The sequence below is a fragment of the Triticum urartu genome, unplaced genomic scaffold, assembly GCF_003073215.2.
Source record: "Triticum urartu cultivar G1812 unplaced genomic scaffold, Tu2.1 TuUngrouped_contig_261, whole genome shotgun sequence".
Lineage (NCBI taxonomy): Eukaryota > Viridiplantae > Streptophyta > Magnoliopsida > Poales > Poaceae > Triticum > Triticum urartu.
In genome coordinates this window covers 3,576-26,504 of record NW_024113100.1, presented here as the reverse complement: position 1 = coordinate 26,504, position 22,929 = coordinate 3,576, and the positions used below count along the sequence as shown (strand labels likewise).

The following is a 22,929-nucleotide window of genomic DNA, read 5'->3' as shown; positions in this document are numbered from 1 at the left end:
TAGTGCCTGATTAAGCCTGACAAAACCCTCGCCCATTGTCCAAGAACAGTTCGTGGATTGCAGCCACAACATCAGCTTTGATCACAAGAGCCCAAGCCTTTTAACAGTCTTGCAACGTCGTACAACCTAAATCAAGATGAAACTTAAGAATCCAAGTGGTTATAAACTACAACCTCCATAACTAAATATAAGACGTTTTTGCAGTTGAAAGTTGTTTTTGAAGTATTAAGTTGTTTCTAAAGTTCCTAAGTATCTATTGATTTATTTCAGAAGTTCAAATCATATGGACACTTTACTACACCCTCCGTTCATTTTTATAAGTCGTTTCAGACAACTAAAATTAAGCTATTTTATACACTGTCTGAAATGTTACAACACCTTAGAGCAACTCCAACGGGGCGACCCAAACGGACGCGCGCTTTGTCCGCTTTTTGTCCGTTTGGGTTGGCCAGGCAGACGTCGGCGTCCGCATTTTAAAATGGATTGGCTTGACCGCCCAATAGGGAGGCCGACACAAATGTGCCGGCGTGAAAAAAAACAAGCTGCACAAAATAAACATAATTAAACATAAAAGTGGCCGGTCAAACGCCGGCCAAAGTCCACCTAGATCTAATAAGCATTAAATAAAACATTAAAAAAAGTCTGCGCCCGCCTGCTGCCGCCCCGCACGCTGCCCTAGACGTCGTCGGCCTTGCCCTCGACGCCGCCATCGTCGGTGAGGTCGATGAAGACCGGAGCAGGGCCAGCCCACCCGAACGCCGCCTGGTACGCTGCCAGGGCAGCCTCCTCCGGCGTCTGTTGTGGCGACGGCATTGCGGCAAGCCGCGCGCGCTCCTCCTCCTCCTCGTCGAGCCGGAGCGCCTCCGCGTCGCGTTGGAGCATGGCCTCGTAGCGCATCTTCTCCTCGCCGTCGGCCTGCTTCTGGCGGAGCCAGTGCTCCTTCCATCGCTCGAGGTGGGTCGCCTCTTCCTCCAGCGTCGCGGCGAAGTGGACGGGAGGCGCGCTCACCCACTCGCGGTACTGGCCCGTCCACAAGTAGGCCTCCTCCGGCCAAGTGGGTGGAGGCGGGGAGCGCTTACGCGACGGCTCCGGCTCCGGCTTGGACTATACGGGCGGCGACGGCACGAAGAACGGGGTGTGGACGGAGTTCCCCGTCGCCGACAGGTCAAGGGCTTGCTCCAGCCCATCCCAGTGCGCGTCCTCCTCGATGCGGCTAGCCTCCAGCGCGTGCTGCAGGGCCTCCTCGAGGGCGGCTTGGTACTCCGCCTTCGCCTCCATGTCCTCGGGCTCTACCTGCGGGGCGGCGGTGGGAACGACGGCGGGACACCCGAGCGCCGTTGCTCCTCGTATTCGAGGGCGAACCAAGCCTCCCAGTTAGGAGAGTCGGCGGCGTACTCGGGCAGCCGACGCTGCTCCGGCGTGAGCAGCGCGCGGCGCCGGCGCACCTCGTCGTCGTGCGCCCGCTGGGTCCGCGGAACCGCTGGCACCGGGATCCGGTTTGGATCCAAATGCCAATGGTGCGGCAGCGTCAGGTCGGGGTAGGGGAGGGGCTGCCTGTACTCCCAGTGCCACTGCGCTTGGTGCACCGGGATGTGCAGGCGCCGGCGTCCAGGGCGGAAATGCGTCGGCGGTGGAGGGGGAGGGGGAGCACGGGATGACGAGGCGCCGGGGGTGCCCTTCCCCTTGCCATTGCTTTTGCCGAAGAGGCCCATGGCGCGCGCTAGGGTTTGCGGTCGCCGACGAGGAAGCAAAGGAAGTGGTGAGGGGCCAGATGTGGACGGGAGAAGCGGATGAGGCCGACCCCACCACACGCGTGGTTAAAAAAGGACGCGCGCACTAGCTGACGCGTGGGCCTGCTATCGGTGGTCGTCATAAATAAGACGACCGGTGGCGGTTGGGTGGCCGCCAGGTGGGGACGCGCGGCGCGTCCGTTTCGCGTCCGCGCCGACGCATTTCAGGCGTAATTTTGGGCCGGAAATGGGTCGGCACGGACACCGGGCGGACACGATTTGAGTTTGGGTCGGCGCGTTGCGTCACTTTTGTCCGCGCCAACCCAAAAAGACGCGGGCGGACGAAATGGGTCATCTCATTGAAGTTGCTCTTGTAAAAGTGAACAGAGGGAGTAGTAAAATCTGGAACAGGAGTTCAAACACATCTTCCCTCTGTCGTCTTCTGTGCTTCAACCGGAGAAGGCTGGATGGGACTCGACCTTTTGGCTAAAGCTGTCAGAGCCGCCTGGACCGAGTCCATGTGCACCAACCAAAACCCCCTTCCTCCTTTCCCCACCGTCTTCGCTCACGGGCAGAAGCACAAACAGCGTCACCGACTCCTCCAGAAGCAAAATGCCCCTCCTGCTCCGACGCCTCGCCGGCGCCATCACCGGCGCGGCCCCCCTCCGCCGCGCCCTCTGCACGGCGGCCCCGCGCCCTCCCTGGGCCATGGTGAACAGCCAGGCCGCGCTGGACGCGTCAGGGGCGCCGTCGCGGGGCGCGCGCGCGCTCGTCGACCTCGACACCACCCCCTGCGTCTCCCGCCTCTCCGTCCCCGCTCGCCTCGTCGACCCCCACGGCGACATGGGTCCCCTCGTGGGCATCGTCCGCAGCGCCAGCCGCGACGGTCTCCTCCTCCTCGACTTCGTCGACGCCCGCCCCCGCCCCCGCCCCATATGGCCACACGAACTCGCCGCGGACCGCGGCGGCGTGGAACCGGACGCCAAGCTCTTCATCTGCAACCCACTCAGCGGCCAGCTGGTCCGCCTCCCGGCCCCCGGCATGGATGTCCCCAAGATGAGCACCTCCTTCGGCCTGCTCACACAATCCCAAGGCTCCCACGGCCCGCCTGATAGGTACGCCGTCGCTCAGCTCAGCAAAAGCAGTCGCGGGGGAGGGGAGTGCCGCAGGGTCGTGCGCCGGTTTCTGTCCGAGACAGGGGAGTGGGACGAGCGGCCGCTGGTCGGGGTGGCCGAGATGGACACTGCGCGGAGCATGCTGATCAACCATGAGGTGCTGGCGTTCGGCGACCGGCTGTGGTGGGTGGACGTGGCCTGGGGCGCCTGCTCCGTCGACCCCTTCAGCGACTGGCCGGAGCGCCGCTTCGCCGAGCTGCCGCGCTGCAGCGTGCTGCCTGCTTCCGATTCCCCGTTGCTTCCGACGCTGAGCAGGTACCGGCACATGGGGGTCAGCGACGGGAAGCTGCGCTACGTCCAAGTGTCCAACAGAGACGACAGGTCCAGCGTGATCCTTTCCTTCTCGCTGGATGACGAGACCTACAGCTGGGCGCTGGATCATTCAGCTCAAATTACAGATCGGCGCGACCGCTGCCATGTTCAGATTGCTGCCATAGATCCATTCAAAGCCAACCTTGTGTACCTCCAGCATGGTGGCACTGTCATTGCCATGGACCTGGCTAACAAAAAGGAGATCTGGAGGAGTTCCCTTCCACAAGAAATCTTCTTTGAAAATTTGCTCCGCGGTAGTTCTCTTGTTCCGTGCGCGCTCCCAACATGGCTTGCCACAAGCCAGATCCCCTCTTCTGCAGGTACATATAAGCTTCATACACTTGATACCGAATCATCCAATCCAAAGTTTACTGTCCTATAATTGTTAGATTGCTCAGGATTTAGTTTGTTAATTTGCACAAATTGCGTTTGTATTGAAGATTCTGAAGGATTTGACGATATCTCACACACTGTGGTTTAATAATTGCACATACACTTATACTTTTCTGAATTATAAATTGGCCATTGTTACCAGTGTTTTTAACCTTTTTAGGATATCAGAGGTGGAATTTGGCATCGCCAGAGAATCTGATGTATTTTATTGATTGCATTGGTCATGAGATTGTCTATCATGTAAAAAATGGTTTTGCCGATCTAATTGATGTCAGCATATAGACATGCAATTGTCCTGTTGAATGACTAAATGTTGTTCCAATTCAAGTCCTGATGCAACGATGAAACATATACTGCTCTTGTTGCTCTGTGTCATTTTTATTTAAGTTCTTGTATCTATTAATTGAAGGAACCATTTCAACAAGCAACAAGGCCGATTGCAAAAAGAAGACTTTGGCAGACATGCTGGTTCGCGTAGACAGCTAACCTATCTCCGGTACACTCTCTTAAGTAACTCTTTCTTGTTTGGGTACCCTTCTTGATTCGTTTGATATCTTGTCATATCTTGTTCCTTCTTGTCGCATGATTCTGCATTTCTCCTACACTGCCCATAAAATGTGTTACTTGCACAAGCAACAAAGTTTTGGTAATGTTTCGAAATCACTATGTTTAATAATTATACTCCACCATTGTTATCCTTAGATCCAACTTGTCAGGATTGTATGCACAAACTGTGGCTAATTACAGGACAGGGCACTTCCTTTCCTACAATCATGCTGCACTTTTAGATGAACAAAATTTTGATGCTTGAATATGTTGGGACTAGCTAGTCAATGAACCGGTAGCACGGCGACTGTTTTGGCTTCTACTTCTTCTTGACTCTTATAATCGCCGGTACTGTCTATAGTGCTGGACTGCTACACAGAGTAGTATTACCTTGTCTGAACTACTTCATTATCCGGTCTGACTTATCCCAGACATAAAATTAGGACAAGGCTAAAATATGGCTGCCTTTTCACCATGATAAATATGTCTTTCACTAGTCGATGTCCTGAAATGTTATCAACAAATCATGACTGAACTGAAGCATGGTGCTTGCTATTTCTTACCAAATTACCATACTGTATAAGTGTATATTGACCTATGACCAAATTTGCAATGCTATCTAGTAGTCCTTCAACAGAAGTGTTCCCCAAGTATGTCAAGTTGGGCTTATTTTTTGGGCTGATGCAATTCTCTTTGAAAAGGACGGATGTTCTTAAATATTTCGGACAAGTGTAGGTGCACACCTATCAGAAATCCAACGATACTTGCGAGTTGCAAGGGATCATGCTTTTGTTCTTTGTAAAATGTTAATGCCCTGAAGTGTTTAGTTCTGACATGTTTCGCTTTGTATTCATCAAATCTGAGATATACTTGATTGCATATTTGCATGCTGATGATGATAAATCTATGAATTCTCTTTATGTTGCTAGATGTTTCTGCATAACTAAAAAACGGACCTCTCACTGGCATATATGTTAATTTGAAATAGGTTATCAGGTATGTGTTGTAGAGCATACCATTTTCGTCGAAAAATCGGTCATATCCAATGTAAACCAGAATTCATGTTAGAACTATTGTAGAATGCGTGTATTTTAGATTGAATAACTGAAATATTCATTAGAAATAATGGATCCAAAGTTGATGCTATTATATTGATGGTGATGATTTTGTAGGAGAAACAGTCGGTGATCTACCTAGTGTGAAAATTGTGTTAATAAGTCTTGATGCAGAGATAAACTACAAACAACCTAAGAACTACAAAGCTGGCAAACTAGCTTGCAGTCTGCAGATAGCATCTCATTTTTTGTAATTGCTCTAAAGCAGTATTAACTGGAATCTGTTTGTGCTGTTGTGTACTTCTGACTCATGTTTATGTTTACGTGTGTTTATATTGAGCCCAAGAAGAAATTAAAGGAACAAAAATCTTTTGTTTATGTCAGGTGTTCTCTCCATGCCAGTATTTTGATGTCTCTAGAATGTAAAAAATTTCAGAATCATGACAAAGACTCGACTGAGACTCATGTTTATATTTTGGTTTGCAGGTTACTCCAAATTGTCAGATCAGAGTTATTTTGGAGGATTAGGAAACTAATGGTGGTACTTTACTGAAATCTCATTTTGGGGGGAATTCCTTGAGAAGTTTGGGTATATTAGGATTTGCTGATGCACTTCCTCAATCACAGTTTGGGCAAAAAACTGTGGCGAGAAGTTTGTCATATTTTGGCTTTACTTGTGCGCTGTTGAATTCAGTACAATGGTTGTTCCCTTCGTCAATTCGACATGTAACAGAAGTCAAGATAACATGACGCAACGTGCCCTCTTAACTTCGAATGAATTAATTTCTTTTGGAAGTTAGTAGAATTCTGGATCATTATGCCTAGACTGATCTGGAATTTGAAATCTTGTTTTAACTTGAGAATGCTTACTTTGAACTGAATGAATGGGCGGGGCTTGTAAGCTTAAACCAATGTGCTCTGGCATTGTTATGGAATGATGATTGGAGTCTGGGGATAAGCTTCACCCTGGGCATTGGCATGTACCTCAATTGGTATTTTGGAGTGGTTTAAATATGTTGTGAACTGTGGCTGTTCTTGGAGTGTGCATGCCAGTTTTTTTCCTTTTCAGTTAGAATGCCTTGAGGACGAGCTGCAGAGATGGTACATGTCGACTGTACATGCTTTAGGATGAAAATCCTGCTTTAACATTCCGATTTTGTTTTCTACAGAATCGCAGTTTGGTGAATTGATTTTCCAATATGTTCAACTAGAGATTCTGATGATCCGCAAGTCAAAACTCTTGGTGTTTTTTTTCTTTCCTTTTTATACTTGCCCAACCGAAAAATCATAGAGTGGGCGATGACGGAGTAATTCACTTTCTAGGCTACGCAGGACGGATAAAATCCGCATGTAAATATGGCTTGTATGTGTGGACTTGGGGTGTTTTCCCCTTTCTTCTTTAATGAATGATATGTACACTCGTGCGTATTCGAGAAAAAAAATAGCAGTGAGCAAACTCCTTTTTCTCCTGGCCTAGAAATTTTTGGTGGTAAATGATGAGGGTGCCTAGTGTCGATAGAAAGTCATACGTTTGTATCCTGGTGACATGTATTACCGTATTTTCCGTATATGCGTCGGCCAGGGGACCCCTACTTGAGCGACCGACCTAGCAAGGTTTTGCTATCCCACATTTGTCGAGAGGAACACGTATTCAACGTGGCGAACCTAATCGACTCAGAGAAGAAGAAAATGAAAGGCGCATCATGGCAAAATTGACTTAGAGAAGAATGGATTTAGAGAAGAATGAAAGAAAAGGCTCATATGGGAAGTAACCATGCACATCTTGGATCCCACCAACACATACGTGGATTGCGAGACTATCTCCGCCCTTAGCCCGAGGGCACTACTCACGTGTCGCAATCGCCATGAACATAAGAGACATTGTACAATGGTCTTTAAGCTGAAGTTAAAAACTATTCTTACAATCTCGTGAATTATGGTGGAATCTTGGTGCACCAGGGTTAGCCTAATGGTGAGTAATTATGGAGATGAAGGATAATGTGGCGGCGGTTGTGGAGGAGTGGGTGACGAATGGATCTCGACCTTGTTGTCTGTGAACTTGCTCGTGCATTTCTCCCCTGAATATCGCTAGTGCTCTCGATTACGGCTGGGGACGGGGGCTGTTACCAATCCGGAGGCTTGAACCTAGGTAAAATCACTATGTCATCTTTATCGCCGACGAGATTCCTTCCGATACCACCCTTCTCTGTACAATAGTTCACGACTACATATAGCTCGTAAGATCAGCGGAGAATTATTCATCAACACAAAAGGGTGTCTACTATCTTATCCTAGAGCCTAGACATTTGAATAATTGTCCTAAAAAATTATTTCCAAGATTTTTTATGAGGTTTTCATCCACATTTAGTTTGGTTGGTTTCTATTCCAATTTTTAGTTTGAAAAAACTTATCTAGGAGTTGGGGTTGATATATTTACCGGTGGTCATGAATAGGATAAGAAAGGTTGGGTTAAAATTTGGACCTTGATATCCTCCACACATTCGGGTGGGGAGAGCATCGCCCACACGTGTGGTACCAGCGATCAACCCACCGAACAAGTTGTTCGGTACCAGCAATCAACCCACCGAACAAGTTGTTCGGTAGGGAAACACCATAGCCCAAACGCTCTACCCATCAGCCCCTAGAGGCCTTTTCCCTGTAAAAATAAAGCCCAGTAAAAGAAAAGCCCAGATTTATACTACACTTGCCATTGTCCACAAAAATAAAAAAAACTGGGCTTTATTAGTCACAACAAAATCTGGGCTTTATAAAAATAATTTTTTTCATATTTTACCATGGCAAAAAAAACTACATTTGCTATTGTCTAGAAAAAGTAAATTTGCCGTGGCAGAAAAAAATAGAAAGTAGAAATTTGCCATTAGCGTTTAAAAATAAAAATGTCGTGTATGTTATAGTAAAAATGTCATTGCAATACAGGAAGATTAGCCATGCCGGGAAATGAAGGTAAATATGTCGTGGGATTTTTTTGCCACGGATGAAAAACAAATGAAATTTGATATGGTTCAGAAAAAGTGAAAAAATGCCATGTTGTCTGAACTACATTTGTCTGATCCATAAAACTAAAAAGTGCCAGGCGCACAGAGAAAAGAGGTATTTTTGCCTTGTTGCGAAGAAATAAGCTCACCATGGTGTAAGAAGAAGATATAAAGAAAGTGTCATAAGCTCATGGCAAAACAGGAGTAGTAATTGCCATGGCAATTTTGTAGTCTATGAAAAATTGGGTGAAGATTGCCATGGTCCATTAAAGAAAAAGTTTGCCATAGCCCATAATACAACCAATTTTTTTTTACCATGGTCCATCAAGTGAAAATTGGCCATGGTATAAGAAGAAAAAAGTTTGCCATTATCCCAAGAAAAATCGCCATGTTCCATAACATGAAATTGCCGTGGTGCATACAGCAATTTTGACATCATCTTGAAAAAACAAAACTTGCCATGGGCATAGTGAATTTGCCGTGGGACATCTAGTGAATTTGCCACGGAAAATTCACTAACAATGTTTTGACATCATTGAGAAAGAAGAAACTTGCCATGGGAATTAATGTGAATTTGCCATGGGGCATCTAATTAATTTGCCATGGCAAAAATTGAAAAAAAAGTTTGACATCATCTTGAAAAAACAAAAAACTTGCCATGGGCATTAAAGTGAATTTGTCGTGGGACATCTAGTGAATTTGCCATGGCAAATCACTGAAAATAGTTTGACATCATCTTGAAAAAACAAAAAACTTGCCATGGGCATTAAAGTGAATTTGCAGTGGGACATCTAGTGAATTTGCCATGGCAAATCACTAACAAGTTTTTGACATCATCGAGAAAAAATAAACTTGCCATGGGCATTAAAGTGAATTTGCCGTGGGCATTAAAGTGAACTTGCCATGGGTATCAAAGTGAATTTTTCATGGCAAATCACTAACAAATTTTTATATTTAAATGTATAACGGAAAATGCATATTTCTGTTTTTAGTTCCACCAACCTAAAATTGATCAAGAGATGCATAATTAAGGAAGATAATTGGTCAAACTTAAAAAATGAAAACCAAAATTAAAGTTTCAGATGTGAAGCTCTAGTCTACATGAAGAAAGTGAAAAGAAACAAGAAACCAAAGGGTCACCTTGTATATAAACAAACCAAGGATCATCATATAAGGGAAATTTTATCAACCATCGATTCTAAAGTTGGAGATGAACCGCATAAAATTCCAGTCGTCAGACCGCGGCGTGCAGCCATACAAAAACATGCTTCCAACCAAACACATAGAGTGAGCAATTTAGGAATGAAACTATAGATTTTTTGGGGGAACAAACCTATGTCTTCTTTATTAGGCCCAAACACATAGATTTATTTTCTCCTGTGGATTAGTGAGGTAAGGAAATCTGAGAGCAGAAATTTGTTGATTATTAGGGAACACAAAAATTAGGCTGGATATTTCTATTTTTCTGAAAATTTCGAGCCTGATCCTTCTTTTTCTGTTTAACCAGTCAGTTGTTAGTTGTTAACCCATCATTTACTTTTAGTAAATAATAGATAGATATGTTTATCTGTTCTTTTATTACGTGATAGGTTTGCACAAGATACCTGGGTATTTTGTCGCAAAATGTCCAAACTTATCTATTTAAGGAACACATTTGTGCACAAAAAAATTTGTCCTCTAGATATGCAGGTGGTTTTTTTTTTGCGAAAAGCTTTTGATCTATTCATTTTCAATCATAACAGTACAACAAATATCAAATCTAATAAAATTTATGTCCATATCCGTAAACCACCTAGCAACGACTGACTATATCCAATGAAGCGGTCCGAAAGGCGCGCTACCATCATCGCCCCTTCCTCGCCAGAGCTAGGTAAAAGTTGTTGTAGTTGACAGTTGAAAAGTTGTCGTGTTAAGGTCTCGTAAGACCAGTGCACTAGTAGAACAACAACCATCACCGATGAAGAGGAGTAGATCGGAAGTATCCCACCTGAAGACACACGAATATAGACGAACAAAGATGGGATCTGAGCAAATCCAGCAAAAATAATCATAGGTCGAATCCTGCAAGATCTAGCGAAGACACACCTCCACAAACCCTCTGACGACGTTGAACGAAGCACCAAGACAAGGGCTATGTGAGGAGAACTTTTTTTTTTCATATTCAGCCTTCAGGGAGCCGCTGCCGTCTTGACTTCTTGAGTTATACACAAACCCTAACAGAATTCCAAAAATAATAATCTAAATATGGAGTGCTCCCGTCGACAAGGGTCGAGATCCACCACGCCTCCATGGCCCTAAGGCCATAAGAGACAAGGGCAAATCAGCGATGCCATCGATGGGAGGCAGAAAGCCTAGGCCCATGTTCCATTGGGAGGAGAGGTCTGTGTTCTCTATTTCCACCCTAAGATATGCATGTGTTAAAAAGGTGTAAACCCAATTTTTCTGAATTGTATAAGTAATTACTATTTTTTATCATCAAAACTTTATTCCTCAAACAAGCCATATCGTTTACAATTCGAGGCAAAATAAAGTCAGGGGCATTAGAGTCCCAAGACTCAGATAAGCTAACTCTAATACAATGTTTTGCTAGACTATCAGCAACAAGATGATATAAACCGAACCTCGATAGCGAGATTCGATATGTTGTTGCGGCCCGATCTTTCACGACACTCCACCACTAGTAGTAGCAACCTCTCGCCCGCGCACGCGATGTACACGAAGTAGAGGGTTTGAACCTTGCGGCCCAGCACGAGAAAACCAATCTCAACGAAGGTACTCACGCTCAAAACAATTTCCACGAAAAGAAATCGCAACACAGAGGTTTTTTAAAGATCCCTCCAAAACTTGATACGGGTGTCTACCCTGAAAAACACATCGTGTCTATTTCATATAAAAATAACTTGATTTTTACAGCAACACACTATGGCTTTATATAGCAGCCAGAACATCTATCCTGACTTGGAAAGCAAGCTCCCTGACTAAAACTCACGGAAAACAAAGAAAGGAAACCTGGATCGGACGCCATATTTAAATAATACTAAAAGATTATATGCTTTATATTCTAGCAATATAATCCTTACAAAAGATTGACCTGGACTCTTTTGAACTTGTGCGTAGACATCTAACTCCTCTGTTGGTGGACCCCATCCAATATCACATAAGTTTAAACAGTCACGTATCTTCATGATTGGTTTGTTAAAGGGTAGACCACCCTTCTTCTTGCGTGGACGAAATAAGAAAATAATTCGAGCCCTTGTTCTGGAGAATCGTGCAAAGAAATCAACAAATATATTTGTTGTTTTATCTCTGACCAACGTACGTAACCTGCATGCATATCTATCAATCCTTGGCTGGTCTCTTTCCTCCAAAAGATAAAAACAAACTCCCTTTGTACTATACGTGCAAGTACTAGTCTGTTTTAGCATGAAGACAATGATGCATCTGGTCAGCTCCAGGCTTGCTCCTCTAGTTTGCTCGTGTGTACTTTCCTGATTGACCAATGCAATCGTTGTTTGTCTCAACTTGTTCTGATCATTGCACGATGTTGCATGCCTGACGTAACGGCGACTAGCTCATCGACGTCTTCGTATTTCTGCCGTAGACAGGTTGAAACATGTACATCGCCCACTGTAATTTCTAATGATGCAGCAACAACTTGATCCCGACCATTAGCTTGTGCGTCGTCATTGTAATCGGTACACTTACAACCGGTTGTATCACAAGATTTGCTTCCCTACAACAATGAATATAATCAACACTTGAAAACTCCAACGCCAAGAGAGGAGCATTTGTAATGACCGGCTGTCCCGACCCAATATCCCTTCGGATTCGGAATTGCACCCAAGGTGCTCCTATTGTCCGATTCGATGACAACTTTAGTGTAGATGATGTTAGCCGCTGGATTCGAAATGCATAACCAATGTTTCAGCATAAAATGACGCGTCAATATTGATTTTAACATATCCTGCATTTGATTTCTTTCACACATGCTCAGATTTTCGGATATGCTGGTTCGGTGTATAACCAATGTTTCAGCATAAAAAACAGTCTACATGATTATATACAAGGCATACATATATCTACTGTAATATCATTCGTCATGATAAAATGAAACTTTTCATGTGAAATTCGGAAATAATTTCTAGTTAATAGCTGCATGGCGGGGATTTGTAGCTTAACCACGGATGATATACCCCCCAAAAAATCACGGATAGTATCAATTCAATAACACCATTGCAACTTTTTTATTTACTTCCGTGTTTTAATGATGCTATATATGGCATATTTTCTTTGTTTTTTGAATCAAGAGCGACGTGGTTATTACCGCCGGCCGGACGACATTACCCCTACATGTTGCCTATATAAGCCAGCCCAATAATCCTACATCTACGTAAACAAGCCAGCCTGCCGCGCTCCTCTTGGCTCCACCTTCGCTCCGATCCTCGGCGTAGTCGACGAGCTGGTGCTCAATTTCAATGGCAATGGCGCCCGTAGCACTTGCACTCTGCTTGTGTACCGCCGTCCTCCTCTCCACTCCACCACCCGCGCATTCGTACACCGGCGACCCATCCACCGCTCCCGGTCCGAGCCCCGCAGCGGCAGAGCCGACGTCGTCCTCGAAGTACAAGACGTACATCATCCTGCTCAAGCCTCGAGCGGACGCCCAGGTCATGGACGACGAAGCGCGAGAGGGCTGGTACCGGTCCTTCCTCCCCGACGACGTGACCGCCCACGGCGAGCCGCGGCTCGTCAGCTCGTACAAGACCATCTTCCATGGATTCGCCGCCTTGCTGACGGAGGAGGAGCTGGACGCCGCGTCCAGGAAACCCGGCTTCGGGCGCTGGTTCCCGGACGAGATGATGTACCCCACGACGACCCGCACGCCGGAGTTCCTCGGCCTGAGTAAGGACGCCGGCTTGTGGCCCAAATCTAGCTACGGCAAAGGGATCATCATTGGGGTGATCGACTCCGGCATTGAGTCGCGCCATCCCTCGTTCGACGACGCCGGCATGTCGCCGCCGCCCGCCAGGTGGAAGGGCACGTGCAAGGGCATGGTCAGGCCCGTCCGGTGCAACAACAAGCTCATCGGCGTCAGGTCCTTCGTGGACTTCAACCCTGACGACGAGACCGGCCACGGCACGCACGTGGCGTCGATTGCGGCGGGCAACTTCGTCGCCAATGCCTCGTCATCACACGGACAGGCTGCCGGGACGGCCGCCGGGATCGCTCCCGGTGCACACTTGGCCATGTACAAGGCCTGCAGACCCACTGGGTGCCTCCGTTCGAACGTAGTCCACGCGATTGACACGGCGGTGGGCGACGGGGTCGATGTGATCAACATCTCCCTCGTCCGTGAGTCGGGAGTACCGCTCGACAAGGATGTTGTGGCCATTGGCGCATTCCGCGCTGTGGCCAAGGGCGTCGTCTTCGTGACTTCTGCTGGCAACGACGGCCCCGACTCGTCTACTGTCAACAACGACACGCCGTGGGAGATCACGGTGGGCGCTGGGTCGGTGGACCGGAAGCTCGCCGCCGGCCTTTTGCTGGAGTCAGGCGACCTGGTCGAAGGAGAGGCACTGGTACAGGCGCCCAACTCGACCGCTTACCGACCCCTCCACTACCCCGGCGAGGGGTGCAGGAAGGTGAGCGTTGAGCGCACGAGGGGCCACATCGTGATATGCGATGATGCCAGGGTTAAGGTTGACGTTCAGGCCCGCATCATCAAAAATCTCTACAACAATGGCGCGGCTCATGTCGTGCTGATCGGTCAGGAGAAAGCCGGTTTCACCTTGGGCTTCAGGGAGTACGGTTCCTCCGTCGTGCAGGAGCCCGCCGCCGTCGGCCACAAGCTCAAGGACTACAGCCAGTACCCGGATTCCGCGGCGCAGATGTTCTTCAAGGGCACGCAGCTCGGCATCCGCCAGTCGCCCACGGTCGCCTACTTCTCCAGCCGAGGCCCGAGCCGCGGCAACCCGCGCATCGTGAAGCCCGACATCCTGGCGCCGGGTCTCAACATCCTCGCCGCTGCCACAGAGAGTCCAGACCGGGGGCCTTTCAGATTCATGTCCGGGACGTCGATGGCGGTGCCGCACATCAGCGGCGTGGTCGCCCTTCTCAAGGGCGTGCACCCGGACTGGTCGCCGATGGCCATCAGGTCCGCCATAATGACCACGGCCGATGAGTTGGACAACGACGGCAAGCCGATCATGAACGAGAAGCATGAGCCGGCGAGCGCATTTGCTGTAGGCGCGGGGCACGTCAACCCCACGCGGGCCGTCGACCCGGGGCTAGTCTATGACTTGGAGGTCAGAGACTACGCCGGGTACGTTTGCCATCATTTTGCCAGGGCCAGGCTCGACGACGACGACGATGACGACTACGCCGTGCAAGACATCCTCCAGGACCTGAACTTGAATTGCAGGAACGTGCCCCGTCTGTCGGATGTCGACCTCAACTACCCGAGCATCGTGGTGCCGGCGAACAAGAAGGTGCGGCGGACGCTGACGAATGTGGGGCCGGCGGAGCAGTACACGGGCAGGTTGTCCATGGCCCATGGCGTGGGGGTGGATTTCTCGCCCAAGTCGTTGTCCTTCTCGCGGCCCGGGGAGAAGCTCACCTTCCAAGTAAGCCATCATGGGTCCGAGGTCGCAGAAGGATTCTTGATCTGGGAGTCGAATACGCACACGGTCCAAAGCCCACTCGTCGTCGTGCGTTCGTGAGCGGAAGTTAGACATATCTGAACACAAGAGATGTGCTACTCCACTGTACTACTCCTATTACTAGAAGAACGCTCATGCGTTGCAACGGGGCCACGTTAACTTAAAGAGTTCAATATTACGACATTGGCGACTTTTTTTACCATCAAATCCTCACACACACACACTCCCTCCCTCTTCCTCACTCTCTCTCCCCCTCTCCCTCTCTCTAACACACACACATATCCATCTTATTAGGTACGGGACCATAATCCATCTATTTTACACACACACGCTAGTGCATAACAATATGGATTATGTGTATTATATTTGCCACCAGAACTGAGGGAATTAATTTCATGTAAATCGGCCAGCCACAGCTCCAAGAATACGTGGAGGAGGTGGCCCGGGTCAGCGTCGGCGTCGTCCGGCGCGGGCCACGGGCCCGCTTCCAAGTGCACGTGCAATGCACGTCTTCACAAATATTACAACCAGATGTGAGAAATCACATACTAACACGATGTTGCAATCAATTTGTAATTAAAGAAGCCAAAAGTCTTTTTTCTTAAATAAGAATTCCTTATGCTGGAGTTTAAACAAACCCCACAATAGCCCTACTTATCACCTAATTAAGCAGATGCATGACTTATGAAGCGGATAAGAAATCATGTTAACTTGGAACTAAAATTCCAACAAAAGAGTGAGGAATAAACCTTTTTATCATTGCTCTGAAGTCTGAACCTCCCCCTATTTGTTAGTGAAATGTGAGTATGCTTGGAAGATAATAATTTCTTATGCAACATATGCTTTTACATCTGAAAGAGCTACAAAATATGTTGACCTACCTACGTGCACTTCCTAAATCAAGCGGATAAAATTATTTCTATCGGCAATATAAAATAGTAAACATTAGAAAGAAAGGGACAATGTCCACTAACCATGCAAATATTCTGACCATGGGATATTTAGGCTGGCGTATATGGGAAATCAAAGCTAAAAATGACTCGATGAGTTAGGGATACATCAATAAATATTGTAAAAAGTGATAAAAACAAATCTGCAGCAACTCGCGACCCCACGAACTCGTATTCGCAATGAGCAAGTTAGTGAGGCCACCACGGTAGGCTAGTACCAAGGGACAAGGGCAACAACCGCCTTCCCATCCAACCTACTGATTCTGCTGGCGCTACTTTCATCCTAAGCCCATGAGTACCGTTATTGTATTGCCACGTACGGAGAAACTATGAACTGAAATTTTCATCCAAATCATGAAAAATGTTAATGTTCCTCTCCTCTCCCATCCCTCGTGTGAACATACCCAATTCGTGGTTGGCTCGCTACATTCAGCGTAGCTCTGATGTGCACTGCCCTCGCTCTTGATTAGTTGCCGCAGTGCCACGCATCTACGCCAACAAGCTGGGGAAACAAATGCAAATGTTACACCGAGTCAAAATCAACCATCCCACAATCGTAACAATAGAAAAGATAATAACCAAAATTTAACAGAAGAACTATTGCTTGGCTCCCAGATCCATCTCGATAGCCCTTGATCTGGCTGCTGAGCTTCTCCTAGCCGCCTCAACATCACGTCATTACCAAACATGTAGTGGATGCCTAGTGGGACAAGGATTAAGAAATAACATGAGGTGAAAAATGCGATGGCTGTCAATTCCATAAGACGATCCAAGTAATTTGACAAAACAGATCAGGAGCATCTTGTATAATCTCAAAAAAGCAACTAAAAATATGAGAAATGAAGTGATGAAAATCAGCCCCTGCTCTCATTTATGCTCGCTTTTGTAATGGGAGGTAAGGAATGGGGATACCGGGAGAAGAAAGGATCACATGGACGGCAAGCCTCCACCACCGGCAAGTGGGGTTGCTTCACATCCAATCTCCACGGCTGCCGCCTCCATGGGGACGAACTCCCATGTTCACAACCGGGCTCCCAATCGGCCGCTGCCTCGCCGACCTTGACGACGAAGTAGTCCCTCCCTTCGATCCCATTCGCAACGGAGGCAACACCCATCCCAGCGGACGGGTCCGCGGTGAGATCCCTACTGGATTGTGGTCACGCCTCCCCAAACCTCACCGCGGGACACATGAGAGGGCGCCGTTGCCATGGTCAGGCTTGGATGGGGAAAGGAGGCGACATAGCAGCAATGGCGCCTTCGCCGGGATTGGTGGCGACGGCGGCGGCGAGCGAGCGGGAGGACGGCGGCGGCGAGAGAGTAGGAGGGTGGTGGCGGCAGTCCATCGGCCGCCGTGACGTGAGAGGAGGATGGGGATGGGGTCGCGATCTGGACGTATGGAGCGGTCGAGAGGAGGGGAAGCAGGCGGCTGGGTTTTTCCATCATGCGGGGTTTGGGGAGGTCAAACGAGAGAGTTTTTTTCGTGCGGGAGGCAGAGCAACGAGGGCGGATGTAGGGAGACGGGACGCGGTCGGTTGGCAGGAAAAGGAAAGCTACGCAAAATCACATCAATATAAGAAAATATCCCATCAATACTTGATTGATTGCGATTTATTTTTTATATGGTAATTAATCTGATCATCAATACTTGATTGATTGTGATTTATTTTTTATATGGTAACTAATCTGATGGGTTTATGTGGGTGGTGAAGCGAAAAGGAAAGCTACACATTTTTTTAGTCAGTAGAGATGATTGATGATAAGAAAGGGAAAATCACATCAATATAAGAAAATATCCCATCAATACTTGATTGATTGCGATTTATTTTTTATACGGTAACTAATCCGATCATCAATAATTGATTGCGATTTATTTTTTATATGGTAACTAATCTAATGGGTTTATGTGGGTGGTGAAGCGAAAAGGAAAGCTACGCATTTTTTAGGCAGTAGAGACGATTGATGATAAAAAAGGGAAAATCACATCAATATAAGGAAATATCCCATCAATACTTGATTGATTGCGATTTATTTTTTATATGGTAACTAATCTGATCATCAATACTTGATTGATTGCGATTTTTTTATGGTAACTAATCCGATGGGTTTATGTGGGTGGTGAAGCGAAAAGACAGGTGGGAGGAAGACGAAATAAAACCAGCGAAATAAAAACCAGCGAAAAATAACCGGCGGACTATTCGTAGATTTTTTTGATTCGTCTGTCTTGGTGCGACGGGATGTTAGGGCCTGGAGTGCGTGGGGGCGGGCGGGGGACTCGGCTTGAGGTTTTTTTTTGGTTCTATGCGGCTTAGCGTGAGACGGGAGGTTGGGCGTGTGCGGGACTCGATCGCGGGGTTTTCCTTGGTTTTTCGCGGCTGAGAGGGAGGTGGGAGGAAGTACCAAAGAAGTACCAAAAAAGACCGGGTGAGGTGGGACGAAAATAAAACCCGAAACGCGACCTACCAACTGAGACATTAGGAGTAGAGACTAGCTTTGCATTGCTTACACGATCGGAATAAAAGAATATGTTATTTACTTATTTTAGAGAAGGTGTTTTGGTGGCTGAAATTTTGAAAAATTCAAAATTTATACATCTCAGTTTCAAAAGGTTCTGAAAAATATGCACGTATACAATGATGTAATGTACTCCTATATGTGTCTAGAATTATGTAATAAAATACCTTCCAATTGCAAACTGCACAAAAATGTCAAAATCGTAGACTTTGGGAATGAACAGTTCAAGTGCTGAAAAGTTATAGATTTATTTTTTCTTCTACGTACGTACATTATATCTCTGGGCATATGTGTATTTAGAAAAATGAAATGTAAAATCATGAATTATGAATTTTTCCAAAATTCGGCCTCCATTTAGCATTTTCGCTTACATCGCCCATCTATGCAGCATGTCCGTACTGTCCTTAACTACGTGAGATTTCTGATGGGTCTAGGAGTTTGCAAAGATCAGGAAATGTTTTTTTAAGGAAAGATCAGGAAATGTGAATCCATTTCCAGTATATATTCGAACCATGCACGGTTTTCTTGCGATAAGAATTTGTATTACTCAAACTGTTCTAAATCACGCAGTCCCGAGTGGAGCCAAACAACTGTTTGGCCCTCAATATGTCTAAACTTAGCCATGTAATCACTACAATTGTTCTTGCTTCTGCTTATATGAGTATTTCTTTCAGCTTTTTTAAGATGTAAAATCTCATTGATTAAGGAAGCTAAAGATGAAAACTGCACATCCATGGGTAAAGGTTAGTCGAATGACAAGCGGAAAGTTAGGTGGTATAGGATGATATTAGTGAAAACTGCACATCCATGGGTAAGGGTTAGTTGAATGACAAGTGGGAAGTTAAGGATAATCATAACTGATACACAATACTCCCTGCGCTGGCAATCATCTTAGGGAACACAATGTCCGAGTTCTGGCCATTGCAGAAATTCCTGAAATTCAGAACACCGGGGTGGAATGGCTATTGCATGCTATAAATGGCCTTCCGGAAAGAGAAAGAGCCATGTTGCTCATGGTTGTATATATTGAGATGCTGGTGGGGCATATTTGTTGTGAGATGGTCCATGATAAAATCCCATCAACCGTCAAAGTCTCATGTACTCCATCCATTTCTTGATATAAGACGTTTTGACAGTTTAAATTGAACTGTCAAAAGTCATATATTTAGGAACGGAAGGAGTAGGTTCCTATGCAGCTATCCTACATGGATATTGTTAGAGGCAAAGGCACTATAATGCATCTTCCTATTATGCCAAGGCGACGAGATCGGCCTATGCCTTGCTCTGTTGAAAATCTTCCCTGGGTAGCTCTACTCATAGCTAGGGTGGGCAAAACTAAACATAGACGGATCCTTTGATACATCTTCTGGGAGTGCTGGGGCTGGCATGTTGCTTCACAATCATGATGGTGAAATCTTGTTTAGCTCCGGAAGATTTATACACGTTTACTCCTCGATCGGCCCTTGAAGCAGAAGCAACAACCTGCATGAAAGGCATGGCATCTTCCCTACAATGGTGTAGCAGCAGCACCCCGGCCCGATGATTGTTGAATCAGACTGTGTTGAGTTGGTGAAAATGTTAAGCAACGAGGAAAGGAAATGATTAGCTTTAGCTTCCTTAAACAGTGAGATTTTACATGTCAAAGCTGAAAGAGATACTCATATAAGCAGAAGCCAGAATTATTTTTTTTGAAATCCAGAACAATTGTAGTGATTACATGGCTAAGTTTGGACGTATTGAGCGCCGAACTGTTGTGTGGCTCCCTCCGGACTGCGTGAATTAGAACAGCTGTCTCGTGCAGATGGTAACATAACTACTTGAGTAATACAAATTTCTTATCGCAAAAAAACCGTGCATGGTTCGAACATATACTCCTAGACTCATCTGAAATCTCACCTAATTAGGACAGTACGGACATGCTGCATAGATAGGCAATGCAAGCGGAAATGCTAAATAGAGGCTGAATTTTTAAAAATTCATAATTTTGCATTTCATTTTTTTAAGCACACATATGCCCAGAAATATAATGTGCATACATTAAAATGAGAGCTAGACATGAAAAAACAAATTACGACTTTGCAGCACTTGAAATGTTTATTCTCCCAAAGTCCATAATTTTGATATTTTTGTGCAGCTTGCAATTGGAAGGTATTTTATCACAAATTTTACACACATATACATTACATCATTGCATACCGAGAAGTGTATTTTTCAGAACTTTATGAAACTGAGAAGTTTAAATTTTCAAAATTTCAGCCACCAATATGCCTTCTCTTAAATAAAATTAATGGATTCTTTTATTCTGATCGTGTAAGCAACGCAAAGCTAAGTAGTAGTGATAGTAGTAGTAGTAGTAGTAGTAGTAGTAGTAGTAGTAGTAGTAGTAGTACAGTGGAGTAGCACATCTCTTATATTCGATCTGTCTAACTTCCGCTCACGAAGGCACGACGAGGAGTGGGCTTTGGACCGTGTGCGTATCCGACTCCCAGATCAAGAAACCTTCTGCAAGCTCCGGCCCCTGATGGCTTACTTGGAAGGTGAGCTTTTCCCCGGGCCGCGAGAAGGACAGTGACTCGGGCGAGAAATCCAAGCCAACGTCATGGGCCACGATCTTGCGTGTGTGCAACCTGGGTGTGTACTCCCCCGCCGGCCCCACGTTCATAAGCGTCCGCCGCACAGTGGTGTTGGCCGGCACCACGATGCTCGGGTAGTTGAGGTCGACGTCCGACAAACGGGGCACGTTCCTGCAATTCAAGTTCAGGTCCTGGAGGATGTCTTGCACGGCGTAGTCCTTGTCATCGTCGTCGAGCTTGGCGAAAAGATGGCAAATGTACCCGGCGTAGTCTCTGACCTCCAGGTCATAGACCAACCCCGGGTCGACGCCCGCGTGGCGTTGACGTGACCCGCGCCTACAGCGAAGGCGCTCGCCGGCTCGTGCTTCTCGTTCATGATCCGGCTGCCCTCGTTGTCCACGTCATCGGCCGTGGTGATTATGGCTGACCTGATGGCCGCCGGCGACCAGTCCGGGTGCACGCTCTTGAGAAGGGCGACGACGCCGCTGATGTGTGGCGCCGCCATCGACGTCCCGGACTTGAATCTGAAAGGCCCCCGGTCTGGGCTCGCCGTGGCGGCGGCGAGGATGTTGAGCCCAGGCGCCAGGATGTCGGGCTTCAAGATGCGTGGGTTGCCGCGGCTCGGGCCTCGGCCGGAGAAGAAGGCGACCGTGGGCGACGGGCCGACCCCGAGCTGCGTGCCCTTGAATAACACCTGTGCCGCGGACTCCAGGTGCTGGCTGTAGTCCTTGAGCTTGCGGCCGACAGCGGCGGGCTCCTGCACCACGGAGGAGCCGTACTCCCTGAAGCCCAAGGAGAAACCGGCTTTCTCCTCAGCGATGAGCAGGACGTGAGCGGCGCCATTGTCGTAGAGATTTTTGATGATGCGGGCCTGGGCGTCAACGTTAACCCCGGCATCATCGCAGATCACGATATGGCCCCTCGTGCGGTCAGCGCTCACCTTCTTGCACAGGTTACCCTCGCCGGGGTAGTGGAGGGGTTGGTAGGCGATCGAGTTGGGGCCCTGCACCAGCGCCTCTCCTTCCACCAGCACGTCGCCCAGCTGCAGCACAAGGTCGGCGGCGAGCCTCCGGTCCACCGAACCGGCGGCCACCGTGATCTCCCATGGCGCGTCGTTCTTGACGGTGGATGGGTCGGGGCCGTCGTTGCCAGCAGACGTCACCAAGACTACGCCCTTGGCCACCGCGCGGAATGCGCCAATGGCCACAACGTCTCTGTGGAGCGGTAGTCCTGGTTTACGGCCGAGGGAGATGTTGATCACATCGACCCCGTCGCTCACCGCCGTGTCAATGGCACGAATTACGTTCGAACGGAGGCACCCACTAGGTCTGCAGGCCTTGTACACGGCCACGTGTGCGCCGGGGGCGATCCCGGCGGCCGTCCCGGCAGCCTGGCCGTGGGACGACGAGGCGTTGGCGACGAAGTTGCCCGCCGCAATCGACGCCACGTGCGTGCCGTGGCCGGTCTCATCGGCAGGGTTGTAGTCCACGAAGGACCTGACGCCAATGAGCTTGTTGTTGCACCGGACGGGCCTGACCATGCCTTTGCACGTGCCCTTCCACCTGGCGGGCGGCGGCGACATGCCGACGTCGTCGAACGAGGGATGGCTCGACTCGATGCCGGAGTCGATCACCCCGATGATGATCCCTTTGCCGTAGCTAGATTTCGGCCACAAGCCGGCGTCCTTGCTCAGGCCGAGGAACTCCGGCGTGCGGGTCGTCGTGGGGTACATCATCTCGTCCGGGAACCAGCGCCCGAAGCCGGGTTTCCTGGACGCTGCCTCCAGCTCCTCCTCCGTCAGCAAGGCGGCGAATCCGTGGAAGATGGTGTTGTACGAGTGGACGAGCCGCGGCTCGCCGTGGGCGGTCACGTCATCGGGGAGGAAGGACCGGTACCAGCCCTGGCGAGCTTCGTCGTCCATGACATGGGCGTCCGCTCGAGGCTTGAGCAGGATGATGTACGTCTTGTACTCGGAGGACGGCGTGGGCTCTGCCGCTGCGGGGGTCGGGCTGGGAGGGGAGGATGGGTG

The 22,929-nt window shown here is 48.0% G+C and overlaps 2 protein-coding genes and 1 pseudogene across 2 annotated transcripts; 2 read left to right on the top strand and 1 right to left on the bottom strand.

The window, feature by feature from the left end:
• The first annotated feature begins 2,265 nt into the window (after positions 1-2,265).
• LOC125527025 lies at positions 2,266-5,986 on the top strand. The gene is made up of 3 exons (XM_048691606.1): positions 2,266-3,537; positions 4,020-4,106; positions 5,698-5,986. The coding sequence occupies exons 1-2, from the start codon at positions 2,343-2,345 to the stop codon at positions 4,094-4,096; spliced, it is 1,272 nt and encodes a 423-aa protein (XP_048547563.1). The 5' UTR covers positions 2,266-2,342; the 3' UTR covers positions 4,097-4,106; positions 5,698-5,986.
• Positions 5,987-13,063: 7,077 nt separating this feature from the next.
• On the top strand, positions 13,064-14,992 carry LOC125527024 (subtilisin-like protease). Its single transcript, XM_048691605.1, has 2 exons — positions 13,064-13,270; positions 13,625-14,992. Exons 1-2 carry the CDS (start codon positions 13,064-13,066, stop codon positions 14,924-14,926), a joined length of 1,509 nt encoding a protein of 502 aa, XP_048547562.1. The 3' UTR covers positions 14,927-14,992.
• Positions 14,993-20,761: 5,769 nt separating this feature from the next.
• Positions 20,762-22,635, bottom strand: LOC125527023 (annotated as a pseudogene).
• Between the last annotated feature and the right edge of the window lie 294 nt (positions 22,636-22,929).

Bases quoted from the DNA above. Each gene is read 5' to 3' on its own strand.
- LOC125527025 (XM_048691606.1), top strand. From the start codon at position 2,343: ATGCCCCTCCTGCTCCGACGCCTCGCCGGCGCCATCACCGGCGCGGCC. The intron at 3,538-4,019 runs GTACATATAAGC...TATTAATTGAAG, and splicing joins CCAGATCCCCTCTTCTGCAG to GAACCATTTCAACAAGCAAC.
- LOC125527024 (XM_048691605.1), top strand. From the start codon at position 13,064: ATGATGTACCCCACGACGACCCGCACGCCGGAGTTCCTCGGCCTGAGT. The intron at 13,271-13,624 runs GTCCGGTGCAAC...GCTGTGGCCAAG, and splicing joins GCAAGGGCATGGTCAGGCCC to GGCGTCGTCTTCGTGACTTC.